Source organism: Lipophrys pholis, assembly GCF_963383615.2.
Source record: "Lipophrys pholis genome assembly, chromosome: 5".
Lineage (NCBI taxonomy): Eukaryota > Metazoa > Chordata > Actinopteri > Blenniiformes > Blenniidae > Lipophrys > Lipophrys pholis.
Window position 1 is genome coordinate 12,274,752 of NC_137628.1, and position 15,206 is coordinate 12,289,957.

The 15,206-nt window shown below is 41.1% G+C and overlaps 1 protein-coding gene across 1 annotated transcript in view; it reads left to right on the forward strand.

The window, feature by feature from the left end:
- Nucleotides 1-15,206, forward strand: part of LOC308110400 (voltage-dependent T-type calcium channel subunit alpha-1I-like) — a gene marked incomplete at its 3' end in the record, with an annotated part of 220,532 nt that overhangs the window by 80,526 nt on the left and 124,800 nt on the right. The window contains exon 5 of the mRNA XM_080464661.1: nt 4,337-4,496. Coding sequence (XP_080320787.1) covers nt 4,337-4,496 — 160 coding nt within the window. The remainder of the gene's footprint in view (nt 1-4,336; nt 4,497-15,206) is intronic.

Sequence of the window (15,206 nt, forward strand, 5' to 3'; positions counted from 1 at the left end):
CATTCAGGGTTCAAGCCTGGTTCTAGACTAAATCACATTTAAAACCAGGACTTAATGAAATGGCTTTCTCAGACGTGGATTAAAATAGTCTGATTTGTCCTAGTCTTCAGAGAGACTAGAGCTAATCCAGGTGTAAATCAAGACTTAAATTAAAGTTCAACCTGGCCAGTTAAACTTAAACCTGGCCAGAGGCAGGTTTAACTTCACATTAAAGGCTGTATGCCTGCCGGTGGATGCTGAAAATGGATTAGCTTAACAACATAAATTCTGTTGAGTAATAATAATAATAATAATAATAATAATAATAATAATAATAAACAGAATTTATTTGTAATGCACTTTATGTTCGAGCATTCTCATAGTGCTACAGAAGTTTGTTTTTTAAAAATGCTAAAATGTAGTCATTGAGTGGCTAAAAGGGTTCTACAGTGTCAGGGCAGCAGAGGAAAAGGCCCGATCACCCAGAGTGCAGATTTTGGTTCTGGGGGGTTAAAGAGTGTTTATGGATGCAGAACTGAGGGTATGGGAAGAGTTCTGGGGGGGTGAGGAGTTCATCCCACTTCACCATCGCTCTCTTGTCTAACTGGGGGATGGGATGCTACACCGAAATGATAATTTTAATATTAAGATTAGAAAAATAGACATTTTTCTAATGCTAATGCTCTCTGCTAATATTGATAATAAAGAAAATGAAAGACCACATGAGATGAGTTTAGGTAGACGTAGAAATCATGTATGTATGAATGAAAAATTAGGAACTTTGTAATAATTTCCTTTAAAAATGTCATTTTTTGAACACTTTTTTTTTTATCCTTTCTCCATTATTAATTAGGTCAAACTCTAGTTCCACACACACACACTGTTACAATTTACAGAGGAACATTCCACCCCAGGTTTTCAGAGCAGCCTCACTGAGTCAGATTACCTTAGTCTGAGACTGTGTCGTCTTGAACTAGTTAATATGAAGTTAAACCGCATCTCATAAAGCCATTGGATAAGTGTGGAATAACTTTAAAAGTTTTAAGATAACCTAAAGTGTGTGTGTCTGTATGCACACGTGTGTGTTAATTGTATCACTTATGTCACACTGGATCACATTCCCTGTATGAATTTCACAGCCCTCCCCAGAGTCTCTTCTTAAATGGGATCAAAGTGTGTACTGATCCATTTTCTGTTTGTAAGAATCTGACCAGAGGAATGAAAGGTTGTGCCACTGTGCACCCCGAGGACTCCAGCTGCTGAAAACTTTGTGGTTTTAATAGTTTTCATCAGTTCGCAAGAGTGAAGCAGCAGTTCTCCTCCTTTATTACAGACAATTTACCACGGAGCACATCTTGGGGGTAATCCAATCGCCGGGGGGGGACGGGAGGGATACAAATACTAAGTCTTGCAGATGCACATGGACACACCAGTGAATTTGGTCGCCACATGGGGACTTTGCAAAACAGGCGCGCACACACACACACACACACACACACACACACACACACACACACACACACACACACACACACAATCACACATGCCCAATCAACTGCACTCTCAGTGGAAAATGTGTGAAGTGAACAGGAGAGTCAGTTAATGGTGCTAATGGAAATTATCCATGTCCTGGTCCCACCGGCCACAGCTTAAAGCCACTGGGCCCTTTTTTTACTACATTACCCCCACCCCCCACCCCACCCCCTGGGAGCAGCGGCATGTTAGCAGCCAAGGTAACGGTCATCAGCACATCTCCATCCGTCATTCCCTCTTTTCATTCGATTTATTCTCTCTTCTAATCCCGTTGGCACTCTACTCATTTTCTGCGATCCGTCTGCAGCTGCTCCCGCAATCTGCTGGAAACCATTCAGAGGATGGAAATTTCCTTTTTTGCCTGAAAACAAATGTTCGCCGTTTGCTTTAGTCGGTACATGGTTAGACCACAGGATCACGCCGATGAGCTAATCATTCAAATAAAGAAGGAAAACAGTTCAGTCGCTTGTCATTTTTTGATCAAATCTTCAATAAAGATTTCTGTGTTCACTTCTCTTTATTTTGAGGTGAATATCTGCTGATTAATTGATTAATTTGCTCATTGGGGTGTCTAGCTTGATATCGCGGCACTATGAGCTACCGCCGACTTCAAACAGACTTAATCAATGTGAGGAAATGAGGCGTCTGTTCCGACTTTCTCAAAGGAAATCAGGTTCTCTGATGTGTAATATCTGCCAGGGTTGGACTCCAGTCTCATTGTGGTTCACCCAAGTGCAACTTCATTTTAATTCAAATCAAGCCATTTGAGCTGAATGAGATTTCTGAGAGTGGTTAAAGCCAATAATCATCTGATTAGAAAGCCGCAAACAAGGTTATTAGCAGAAATGTGTCCAAAAGAAAACACTTCTTTGAAATGAAAATAATCTCTGACTTCCTCTGAAGGCAGAGTTTTTAAGTATTCAGTACCAACAAATCATCAATTATTAACACCAAACATGGAAACTTAGCCAAACGTGCGGTTCAACGAAGATCTCATGTTGGAGTTGTCGACTGGAAAGGACGAAAAAAGAAAGGAGAGCTCAAACATTTCTACACAAAAACTAAAAAAGTCCTTTTGATGGTGGATTTATGGATTGCACACCCATCAATCCAGTCAATTCGTTAATCTTCAAACAGGAATAAGAATTAAAAAAAACCTCTAATTCAGCTGTACCTTTTGACGGAAATGTCATAGTATTGATGTTTGTTGATTCCTGACCATCTATCAGTCTGGCTCCTTCGCCCTCAGCGGCTTGGAAATGAAACGTTTGAGCGAGAAACCCCTGAAGAAAGTCCCTGGAACGCCTGCCCAATTCGAACTGATTAGTCAGCAAAACGCCGCATCAATCCTCGTCTGTTTTACAGATAGAAATTTAACCCCTGGCTTAGATTCCCGATGGAGTTCAGAGCTGACGTAATGGGCCGTGTGATCACGATTAGTGTGGAGATTAGTGATTGATCTGCTAATTATGGTAATGTGGCAGCTTATATGGAGAAGACAGTGTGATGCGTTCAGCTTCTGCATCAGGAAAAGAGTAGTAGGAGTGAGACAGCATGCGTGTGAAGATACACAGAGATCGTATTTGTGCACAAATTATATGGATGTGGATGGAATTCCTCTCATTATGCACAAGAAAACAATAAGAAGAAAATCTAACGGGCCTGTTTTGTGGGAAAGTTTGTTTTCCTTGACTTTCTAGACCACAGTTATTCAATGTTTTTTTATTCAATTCCTTTTATTTATGTGTGTGTTTTGTTTAAGAATTACAAAGAACAGTTCAAATCCCACAAAAATCATTGCATAAAACCAACCCAGCCTCTCTCTCTCTCCCTCTCTCTCTCTCACACATTTTTGCGTTTACTCTGCAAGATTTTGAAAAAGATGTCTGTTTCCACGGAAACTGCCAAAATGCTGAAAATGATGTAGGGAGCATGCCAGGCCAGGAGTTGGCGCTCATGACCAAACACATATGCGCGCAAACAACACTACATTTTAAACATTGAAGTATTTTCAAATTTGTGAATGAATTTGATTCCAACTAATAGTGTCAAAATTCTAACAAATATTTAAGGCTTTGTAATTAATCAATTGCAGTATATCACATCAGCAACACAATTTATTTGTTTTTCAGATTTTAGTGAATCAATCAGTAGATAGTACTGAATAATTTTCCACAACTTCTGCCGTTTGTGATTGTTTGCTGTATAACACTAATAATATTTCCAGGCTCCAGGCTTACGAGTGAAAAACACAATGCAACAACGTTTTGAAAATGATGTGTGTTTACACCTAAAGAGCAGATACGCTGAAAACAATGTTGTTTTAATGTAGGCCACTCGTGGGTGCTGTTGGTTTTCATTTTCTTTTGAAACCGTTATCGTAAAAACAGGGCCTTGATGTTAGCTCAGGTGACTGTGCTTGCGTTTCTGAAAAGTTGCATTTGCCCCTCGTTTTCTCAGAGACAGAGTGAGAGCCTTTTCAAAAACTTTTATTTCCAGTGGCCCAGACCACTGCTGTCGTGTTAACCGATCCCCCAAAGGCAACAAAAGTTGACCATATGTAATATAAATACATATATAAAAGAAATGAATCACAACAACATTATGAAGCACTCTGACCTGGTCTACATCAAGATACAAAAACAGTCAAAATGGATTCAAGTACTTTGACAAAAGGTTTGTAAAACACACGTTCCATTTTCTGTTAACCAAAAGTAATAAATGACTGAAGGTTCCCAGAATGAATCCAATAAAGCGATTTATTTACCCACTGTGGTAACAGGCAGAAGTTTTCACTCAGTTGTTTCTCCTTGTTTCTCTGCAGGTATGCGTATCCTGGTCAACCTGCTGCTGGACACTCTGCCCATGCTGGGGAATGTCCTCCTCCTCTGCTTCTTTGTCTTCTTCATCTTCGGCATCATCGGGGTGCAGCTGTGGGCGGGGCTTCTGAGGAACCGCTGCTACCCGACGGAAAACTTCACGCTGTGAGTCACCGCCGGCACTGTGTCAGCTTGTGTTGGAAACCCCCCACCCCAAAAACACCAGGTGTGAGACGATGCAACTCCAAGGGTGTTAGGCCTCAACCGAGTCAGTGTAATCTGACTCATTTCCCAATTTTTTGTTCTTATGTGGCACAAATTGGATATGATTTTGGACAATGTAAGCAGGAAATAGACACATGCATTGAGAAATTTGGAGATCAGCTATTGTCCACATTTGTATGTTAAAATATATCAGATATGGATTGGGTATATGCCAATGCAACCGCCGTGTAACCAGGCTGGTCAGGTTGCTTAACATTGCCTCTCTAATATCATCAAGACCATCCATCTTTTGTCACAGAGTGAAGACGTTTTATGGAGGCTATCCAACAGGAGGAAAATTTGAGGAGGTCACATGACTTCTGGAGGAAATATTTGCAGCTTATGCATACCATCCAATTCTGCCCTTTTACTCATTTTCTGCCTAAAAATTCTAGCGATGTTTGACAAATTTCTCTGGCACTGCGACATGAGCATCAAACATGTTCATCCATGTTTTGGCTTTGCAGTTCGTGCTTTGTTGAGAAGTAACCTGAAGTTTGTAAGCACTACAAGTACGAATGTGCGATCTTTCTGACGGTGTGGGCAAGTGTAATCGCAAGAGTCAGATATGGACCACTTGATAATATATATGTAACCACACAGTCAAAACGTTTTTATTCAGGCAGCAAATCTTATAATGCCACCAAGACTCACAGTGTAAATGCAGCCCACGTTTGTCAGAGTTTGTGTCACATCTACATCCTTTGTTAACCTTCATGCAAGTGCCTTTAAGTAAGTGCAGAGTTTGTGAGAGTGAAGCGATCCGTCACCTTTCCTTTTATTACCTGCCCCCCCTTCTGTGTGACTCCAAAAGATTAATTACACCATCTACTCAATTCACTGATATTTGCATGGAGCGAGAGGGAGAGAGAGAGAGAGAGAGAGAGAGAGAGAGAGAGAGAGAGAGAGAGAGAGAGAGAGAGAGAGAGAGGGAGAGAGAAAGACTAAAGGTTCGCTCTTTATCTCGAGACCTGATATAATGAGTCTGATCGCAATCCCAAATTTGCACAAAGCAAATATCATTATCGCAGATTCAAATCTGCCGCTTAATTAAAAACCTCTGACAAACTGTGTCAAAACGGGAAACATTATTTTAGAGGCGTGACAGAGATTCCAGCAGTTGTGTGGTTTCTAAAGCTGGCTTTGGCACATAAAATACAAGGAGTCAGACCACGAAATGTGTCGGCTACATCTGTGAGGTGATGCACCGTGTGATCATAGAGAAATATTATCCGGATTACAAATAACAAGGTGTGTTGTTTTCACGCTACAGTATTAGTCACAAGACAACAGTTTTTTTGTCAACAGGCTTATTGATTTTTTTTCTTTTTATATATTTTTGGGGGGGGTATTTAGTATATTTTCAGTCAGATTCATTAATTTGTCATACTTGTCTAACAAAGGTGATTTGGATTTTGACTAGATACACAACAGAAATTGCAGAGACCAGAGGAAAAGGTAAAGCCAAAAAAGATTAGGAAACAAGGCAAGTTAATTTATATAACACCATTCAGACAGCGATCACAGTGTTTCACAAGGCACATAATGATGGAGTGAAAAGAAAAGAAGAATGGTGAGTCAGAAATGCATAAAAAGGAGGATAAAGAAAATTGTTTGGTTTGGAATCCATAAACTCCTGCAATATTTTGTCAGATGGTAGTAAGCCTATGTTGTTATTGTCTTCGGTCCCATTTACACGACAATGTTTTCAAGTGAAAATGGAAAACTTTCGGAGCATTTTGGGTGCCTGTTTACTCGACAACGGTGCTCAACCTTGTGTAAATGAGGGAAGACTGAACTTTGGTGAAACCATGGCTGTCATAAATAGTTCTTTCATACACGCGTATGGAGATGGGCTACAACAATGGCGGCGTCCTGAGTGGCAACCTCACTTTGTCGTCTGTCCTTATGATTGTCTGTGTACTTGCCATTGTTAGGGTCTATGGCGTATTGTTCGCTGCATGCATGCATGTGTGTGGATTCATTAGAAAAACAACCAACAGCCCCCACCAGTGGCCTAACGTGGACACTACATTGTTTTTCCACATTTTCATAACATTGCAGTGTAACAAAAGAAACATTTCTTGAACAAGAACGTAAAAACAAAGACTTTTTTTTTTAAGGAGGAACAGAATAAAAGCACACCGCTCCTGTTGCAGAGGAGACTGCAGTGACAGTGAGCTGTGCACCTGAAGTGAATTCCAGCTGACTTTAACTGCGTTTTTCTTGTATCTTAGACCTAAAATTACCCCAGGAGTTTTGAGTTTCTACAAGTTTCTGTCAAGTTCCTATTTTTCTCGGTCCCTACAGTATGTGCGCTGGGCGCCATGCTGCTTCAAATCACTCCCTGTGCAGACACAGATGGAGAAGTCACAGCTGCCAAACATCCTCTTCACACCATGACTTTCCAGATGTGTCAACTCGTTGTACCTTGTTATATTGTTTCTCCTCAAGTTGACCTTCCGCAGCAGGTCAAAAAGGACCCTCAGGCTTTATGGGAATATACTGCTGTCCATTCCTGAGGAGAACACGATTATGACAAGAAAAATGATTGTTGGATTCTTGGTTTTGTGGTTTTCACAGAGCTTTTATTTGGATGGTGTCTCCCTTAGAGTAGTTGTGTCTTGGTTTGTACTGGAGTAGTTCGTCTCCCAATCGAAACGTTGTCGATTCCCCATTTACCCCTGTCCACATGTTAAAGTGTTCTTTAGCAAGACATGCATTGGGGAGCAGTTTTTGATTTAGTGTCTGGACACTAAATACATTTGACACTCGAGCACATTGCATGGCAACTGCTTACATTGCTGGGTGAATGAATGAATGAATGTGATTTACATTGTAAAGCACTTTGGAGGCTGTTAACTCAGTGGGAAAGTACAAGTGAAATCCACTCACCATTGTTTTTTCTGCTATTTATTTTGTGCTGTTTGTTTTCTTTCCAACCACGCCTTCACTGAAACTCACAAATGTTGGTCCATGATTAAAAGAAGTTTATGGACGCTAGTGCCCAGAATGAATTTTCTGAAATGCTGCCAACTCGTCAATGAGGAAAATGTCACTTGGCTGTCCTGAAAGTCATCACCCAATCTGTATAATTGATTATGTGCATGTAATTGCAATGGATACCCGCCAGAATGAGCTTTTTTGATTAGCTCAGTCTTGAAAGTTATTCGGGAGTTAGGTGACAATTTCTTTCTCTCGCATCACTTGGGGAGAAACTGCTGCTCGGCAACTGTCTTTCTGAATGGATGAATGATTCATCCTCGCACCCGTTGCTTCTCTAGAAGAGCAGCAACAAGTCATTCATCCTTGTGAGGAGCTCATAAAGTCAAGAGCTCTGTAAATACTCATTAATTATAGTGACAAAGTTGGAAACAATGACTCAATGCTCAAAGTTGAACCAGAAGTCCTCCACATTGGCAGGGGCGAGTTAAGGTTATTGGATTAGGATGCAGGCTGGTCCCCTCCCATTAGCAGTGTAACAGCCACATCCAATATGTGTGAGATACGCTCAGACCAGTGCATAAGGCCCAGGTGGCGCCATGTGTGACCCTTCTGCTCTGCTTGGCCGGTTCTCAGGGTGTCACTGAGAAATTCTCAATCAGATTTAAAAAAAGGACTATTATTATTGGCTTTAATATATCTAAAATTGTCCTATTTTCCACCCCGTTGGCCATTATTGCATAATTGGTTGGGTCTTGCACCGTAGTTAGCAGAGCTGGGACTTTATACGACAAAAAAGATGGTTAATGAAACACTGAGAAAAAGTGACGCAAAGCAACACTACCTTTTGTGTTAATAAAAATCTACGGAACCTATTCAGCAAAACTCATGTCAACTTAAGTTCCGGCCGTCAATAGTAGTGCTATGTTTTCATTTGGCCCTTTGGGAGAATCATCCCACTAGATTATCAGTGTCAGACCCAGACCTTTTACTCCAAGTTTTTTGGGCAACTCATTTTGCTTCCTTTTATCCATTATTAAAAATACCATCATTACATTCTTAATAATGCCTCCTGGTTCAAATTACAGTCAAATGTGCAAAACCCATGACCTCCATTTGCTGCATTTTTCTGACTCATGACTTATGTTAAACATTTAACATTTAACATTAATGCAACTTTGTGAATTTAGTGCGTGTCTTACACTGCTGCACAACTGATTTCTTGGCTCTAGTCTGAGATTCAGATTTGTGATTTTTCCACTACTCCTAGTAAGGCATAGCAATTCCATTGTGGGATAAGCACGAAACATACATATAAAAGTATAAAAAGTTGCACACTATTTTAAGTAAGATACACACACTGATGGAAAGTGTCTTTTGGCAAAAGTTTTGCTTTCAGGAAACTACTGCACGTTATTGCTCCCTGTTGTCTGTAACCTTTACAGTTTGACGACTGAATCCAACGTACGTCCTGGCCTTTTTCACGAAGTAATGTTCTGCATCAGAATAGCTTTGGATTGTGTATTTTTGTCAGAAGGCGCCAGAAATTCAATTACACTTCTGTCATGTAGCTTCAGAATCAGTAAGGTGCAAACGCTCTCTGCTCCCGTTTGTGGTTCTGTGCACCAGGCATGTATGTTTGTGAGCAGTAACAGAAACACCAGCTGTCACTCAGATGTCAGCAACCCTTTCACATCTACCCAGAAAATACTGGTGGTGATCTTAGGCAGCTGTTTATTTATTTTTCCCTGATCGGTTCTCGTCTCCTAAGGCACCTTCGCTGTTCTCCTGCAAGATCACGTGATGGCTAAAATATACTGTGACGTTTAGGGGGGATCGGGTTACATTGTTTATGCTTCGTATATGGAACATACCTCTAATACATGTCAGTTTCTTTACTAAACTACTGATCTTAAAGGGATTAAAGTTTGAGTGTTCGCTGATTTTGTAAAGTTCCACAAAGCTTAATGACTCGTCTGTTTGACTGACGGTGACGTGTTTGTGCCATGTATAGGTGTGTTCACTCAAAGACTCAATGAGTTATGAATATTATTTTCCCATCATTCCTGGCTCATTCCTGACGTTGATCATGTGACGTAATGCATTTGAATATTGTTCTTGAATGGGCATATCGGTGCATGACATTCCTGATATTCATGGAACATGTTTTTGGCTGCCAAAAAAATCCTCCAAGAATATCAAGAATCACCTGTGTTCGTGAAGTTTGCAACTGAGCGTGTCGATTAGTTGTGATGCGTGGTGTTGCGTAATAGAGCGTGACAGCATTCGCTCCGCTGCAGCATCCTCCTCTCTGATCAACTCTATGGCATTTCTCTGAATGTGGAGCGATCTTGAGCGATGTGACCTGTTCAGCAGCTGATGGTAGATCAACTCGGGTGTGTGGAGCCATATATATATAGCTAGTCATGGACCTGGTTTGTTTGACGCCCAGGGCGACCACCTGCGCCTCCATGCATTTGAGATGGGGTGACTCTCTATTCTTCTCGTGTGCAGTGCACTCCTTCACAGATTGCGCCCTGGGTGGCTGCCCACATCGCTCATGGCAAAATCCACCATTGGATTTACCAAATCTTCCCGATTCGCCACATTCCTGACAGATTGGTGATGGAAAGCGATCATGTGCAATGGCACAGCAGCGCGCAACCCCGCAGAACAATATTTGGTGAACGTGCGTAACGACTCGTGATGATCCGCCACCGCTTCGTGCTATTACTTGTAACGCATGATAACAGGTCGCGCCTGTCCGTGACGGCACGCGATGCCTCTGCCATGAATCATATAATTCAGGTCAAAATTGTGATCCACGGTCACAAATTGAGATTTGTGCTGCCTTTCCTGACTTGTCGTTATGCATAAACGCACCTAATAATCATTTCACAGGAAACAGGTAATTAATCCAGGCTGAAGCTTCTCAGTGAGGAGTTCCCATGTTCTCTTTGTTCCTACATTGGTTTCCTTTGGGAACTACAGCTCTTTGAGATTCAGTGTAATATTAATTCAAATGTGTCGTCTGTCTATACGAATGTCATGTACTCGCCTTTTATGATGTTTATAGATTAATGTCCTCTGCACGCATGTGTGTGTGTGTGTGGCTTCATTACAAAAACAATCACCAGCACCAACTAGTGGCCCTATATGCTAACTACATAGTTTTCAGCATTTCTGTCATTTCCATGTAAACCAACATCATTTTCAATATGTTGCTGAAAACGCAAAAACAATTCAATTTCACTTAAGACGTGTAAATGGGCCCCGTTCAGGATTATTCCCTCTGGTAAAGAGGGGTTTAGAGAAATCATAACCATGTTCACAAAATCTTTGTGTCACAAGCATCATTGAGAGAAAACGACTCTGCAATTGGTTTAATTTACAATATGAGTGTTAATTGACAAGCTCACTGAAAGTTAATAATTCCAAGGTCTACATCAGTAAAACTTTACTTATATTATAACTGGTACATTATTGCATGAGATAGTCATGTTACAGCATGAAGCAATATGTGACGAATTGGCTGTATATTGTGGCTCATGAATGAGATCTTTGAAACTACTCTATACCATGTACCAAGTAAAGTCTATCTCTGTTGATCGAACTATATTTCAAAAAACTGTGGTAGCAAGTTCAAGGTGAAATAAAGTGACATATGTGAATGCAACAACTTTGAAGAACCGCTCATTAATTTAAAACCAGTCACGAATCATCTCAACCGTCGCCATTTGGCCCGTTCACCACAGAAGGACGTATCGAGTCAGATTTGGGAGCTCGAAGCCGAGCAGGTGTTGTTTGTTCCCAAATATGTCTATGATTAAGAGAACAGCTAATACCACTGTGAAAACACAGACCTCAGACAATAACTGGGATCCGGTCGGTGGTGAGCGAGAGCCCGCGGAGACCGGGTCCGCAGCCAAGCATTTGATTAGGCCCGTTTGGCTGCGCGGAGGAGTGGGCCGCTTGGCAGTTTGCACTGCTGAGCCCAAGGAGAGAGAGACAGAAAATAATGATCTGATCAGAGGCTTTGGGGTAGCCCATTTCTATAGTAACCAATTCAGGGATGAGATGCAGAGGGGATGTAATCACAGGGTGCCCCCTGAATCACCCCTGAGATCATTTCTGCAATAGCATCCAACATTGGGAAAACACACACACAAATGTATAGTTATACATATGAATTTCTACCGGAGTGTGTGACGCCCGTGAAACAGTTTCCAGGAACAAGAGCAAGAGTTATAAAAGAAATGTACACCCCCCCCCAGCGAGCGTCTCCGCTGTCAGGAGTCCAACGTCTCTTCAGGTGTGAAATGACTGCTGTCTGTCTGACACTGTCTGCTGGCGAACATAATCACCTCGGAACACAGAGACACACAGCCCGTGTCCAATCTGGTAATGAGCGAGGCTGTAATATGTGCTGTCACTGGATGTTGGCTCTGTCACGCACACAACAAGGGACCGACCGATGATGATGATGATGATGACGATGTGCATGTGTGTGAACCAATGGTGAAGGGTAAGCCAGTGGAAGACAGGGTAAGCCAGTGGAAAGTCACTTTTTTTTTTTTTTTTTTTTGTTCTCCCATCTCATGTTTGCAGTTCCGCACATCTGGTCAGTGAGAGGACAAAAATACTAGTGGCGGTGATCACAGATGATCCACAGAAATTTAGATCCAGGTACAAGATGTGCTGCTGGTGCTTGTGTTCTGCTATCATCTGTTCAACTGTCAAAATCATGTAATCCTGTATTTGTTGTTACCCTTTTGCTAATTTATGTACCTGCTTGATAATTAATTTATGTTAATATCTAGAAAGTGCTGGTCAAGTTTGTTTAGTCGAACAAACGGTTGGAAAGTATTTGGATCTGTGTGATAACTGTAAATAGTACATACAGTACAACAAGGGTAATGTCTGATGTCCGCCCACCCTTCTCCTCTGTCTTTCCTCTGTCTCTTTGAGCGGTCCCACCCCGGTCGTGTACGGAAGCCATGCTAAAACTGTTCTGACGCCAGAAAGCTCTCAATCACTTAATATTGTTTGCCTAAATTAAAATGTAACTTAAAATATGGAGCAAGTACCAAGGGAATGAGTAGAGTCCTTTTTTTAGAGAAGAAAGTCAATGACAGCTATGAAGGCAACAGCAGCACATTGATATTTAGTTAGTTAGGCACAGTTGGGGGAAGCATTGTGGACGCTCTTCAAAAACGTCTGTCACTTCTGGCGTTCACTTCCTGTGATCTTGTTTTCCACATTTTTTCCAGGAGACGGACAGAAATACAGACATAGTGAATGCAGAGTTCAGATAGATGGGTGTATGCATGTCCAATCGTAGCGCAAAGGCAGCACATGATAAATGTTTAGGGTGAGATGTGGCATCAAACTGCCAACTGTGGGATTAGAAGAGGAGTCACTTCTACACACATTGCAGTTCACACACATTTTCGCTTCTCTGGACAAAACGCCACACCAAACTGGCGCCGGCACACATCTCTCCATAACTACAAAACTTTGTTTATGTGCGTACGATCAGTGTTCCACTTAGAGCTTACTGCTGCTCATTAGGTGTATCTTACACCGATATATTTTTCGTCTTAAATCTTTTCGGCTTTTACAGGGTATTTTTTTGCTCAAAGCTAATCAAACCTCTTTTTTTTACGAGGCACTTAAAAAATACCACAAAACCCACCACATGCTCCAGCTTTGGATGTGTTTGGCAGTATTTTCCCTCACCATGTTTAACCATGCGTAATATGCTCCTGGAACAAGACAGTGCATAGCACAGCATTGCCGGCCGTTTACACGACATTGTTTCCTGTGAACACGCCCCATTATTGCATTTTCGTTTCACAGAATGTTTGCGTGTACATGGCAGCATATTGAAAATTTTTTATGACATTTTTTAATAAAATCACACACATATGCACAGAGATAACAATTCGCTGAAAACCACCTCCACACAGTTGTTGCGTCGACATTACACTCACGTCCATCATACATACAGTCTAGTACACACACGCTCCAACTTGCTCCAGTGCATCAGTCATATTTTAATTGTGTAGCATAGAGCATCACTGGTTTTTGAGCTTCGAAACGCTTAAGTATGTAGCATGTAGTACAGCTCGATGTTACGTGCTGAGCAGTTCAACTTGTGAGTGAGATGTTTCGGATTAACTGGTGTCCGTGTTAACCTGTGACCAACTCCCTTTAGCGTGCCTTTTTGCTGCCACAAACAGCAGATGTTAAAACATCCATAGCTGTTCTGGCGAACGCCGTTTAAGTGTCACACCCTTTGTAAATCTTACTTTAACATATGTTCTTGCTAGCAGCAACGACGGACACTACAGGAAGTCTGTCACCAGTTAACACGGAAACCAGTTATTCAGAAACACCGGCTAACGCTGCTGGTCCAAATGTCTCTGCTGATTAAGTTGCTGGTATTGTACAAACTAGATTTTGCCTCCTCTTGATAATTTGGCAGATCATAGTTTACAGAATGTCTTACATTTTTCATTCTCATTAAAAAAGAAAGAATCTCCAAATCGCGGATATCGCCTGTGCCTTCCAGGTGGTATCGGGGATCTTTAAAAAGCACCAGTACTCGGTTTAGTATTCGGCCTAATTCTAGTATTAGTGCATCCCAACTATAAACACTGGCATTTTTATTGAAAGATGATTAAAAAAAAAAAAAAAAAAACATTTTAATATTATTTAAATATCAAGATTTATTTTTTTTTTCTTTTCAAAGCTTTTATCATTGTGTAAACCCTGATGCAGGTCAAAATGATGCGGCCTCCTTCTGATTGGGTATACCGACTGTTCTGTACCTACAAGGTATTTAAAGGCATCACACTTCCCTGCTATTAGACGGACATTTCTACCTCCGTCACATTTGAGGAAATCATTGGCAGTTTGAATTCAATGTCACTCTCGGAGTAACGTCTTTTCATTTGATAACCTTTTTATGAACCTTACAAGGCTCAAAGGCATTCGTAGCCTCTCATCTTGCAGAGCTCTTTAGATGTCAGGAAAGAGAAATGTCAGATGAATAAATGAGACTGTCCCCACCTGACACATCCAGTCCAAATCAGTTGTACCATTACAGATTTTTAAATGTCTCTGGAGGTGTGGAAATCTTTGCACTTAGTAGTATGAACTTCAAGCTTGTACAAATAGTCTTATTTGTTTGTCTTGTATATATATATATATATATATATATGTGTGTACACACACACACACACACACACACACACACACACACACACACACACACACACACACACACACACACACACACACACACACACACACACACACACACACACACACACACGTGTATATATATGTATATATGTGTGTGTGTGTGTTTCAACTCTGATAAACTGAAATGTTTGTTTTATTGGTAGAGCTACCAAACACAACAATACCAAACTTGTGATCACCAGAGTGTGATTTACCAACATTAGGGATATTATCCAGTAGCAGCCAATTTCCATGAATTCCCATGTATTTGCCCATTTCTGCTCTGCCAGATTAATAAAAGAAAAGTTCCAATACCTCAGGGTGGAGATCATAGCTTGGTATGAAAATGAAGGCGAGCATTTCGAATGTCTGACTCCCAAAGGGGCTGATGAGACACTTTCAGACAATCTAATGTAATAA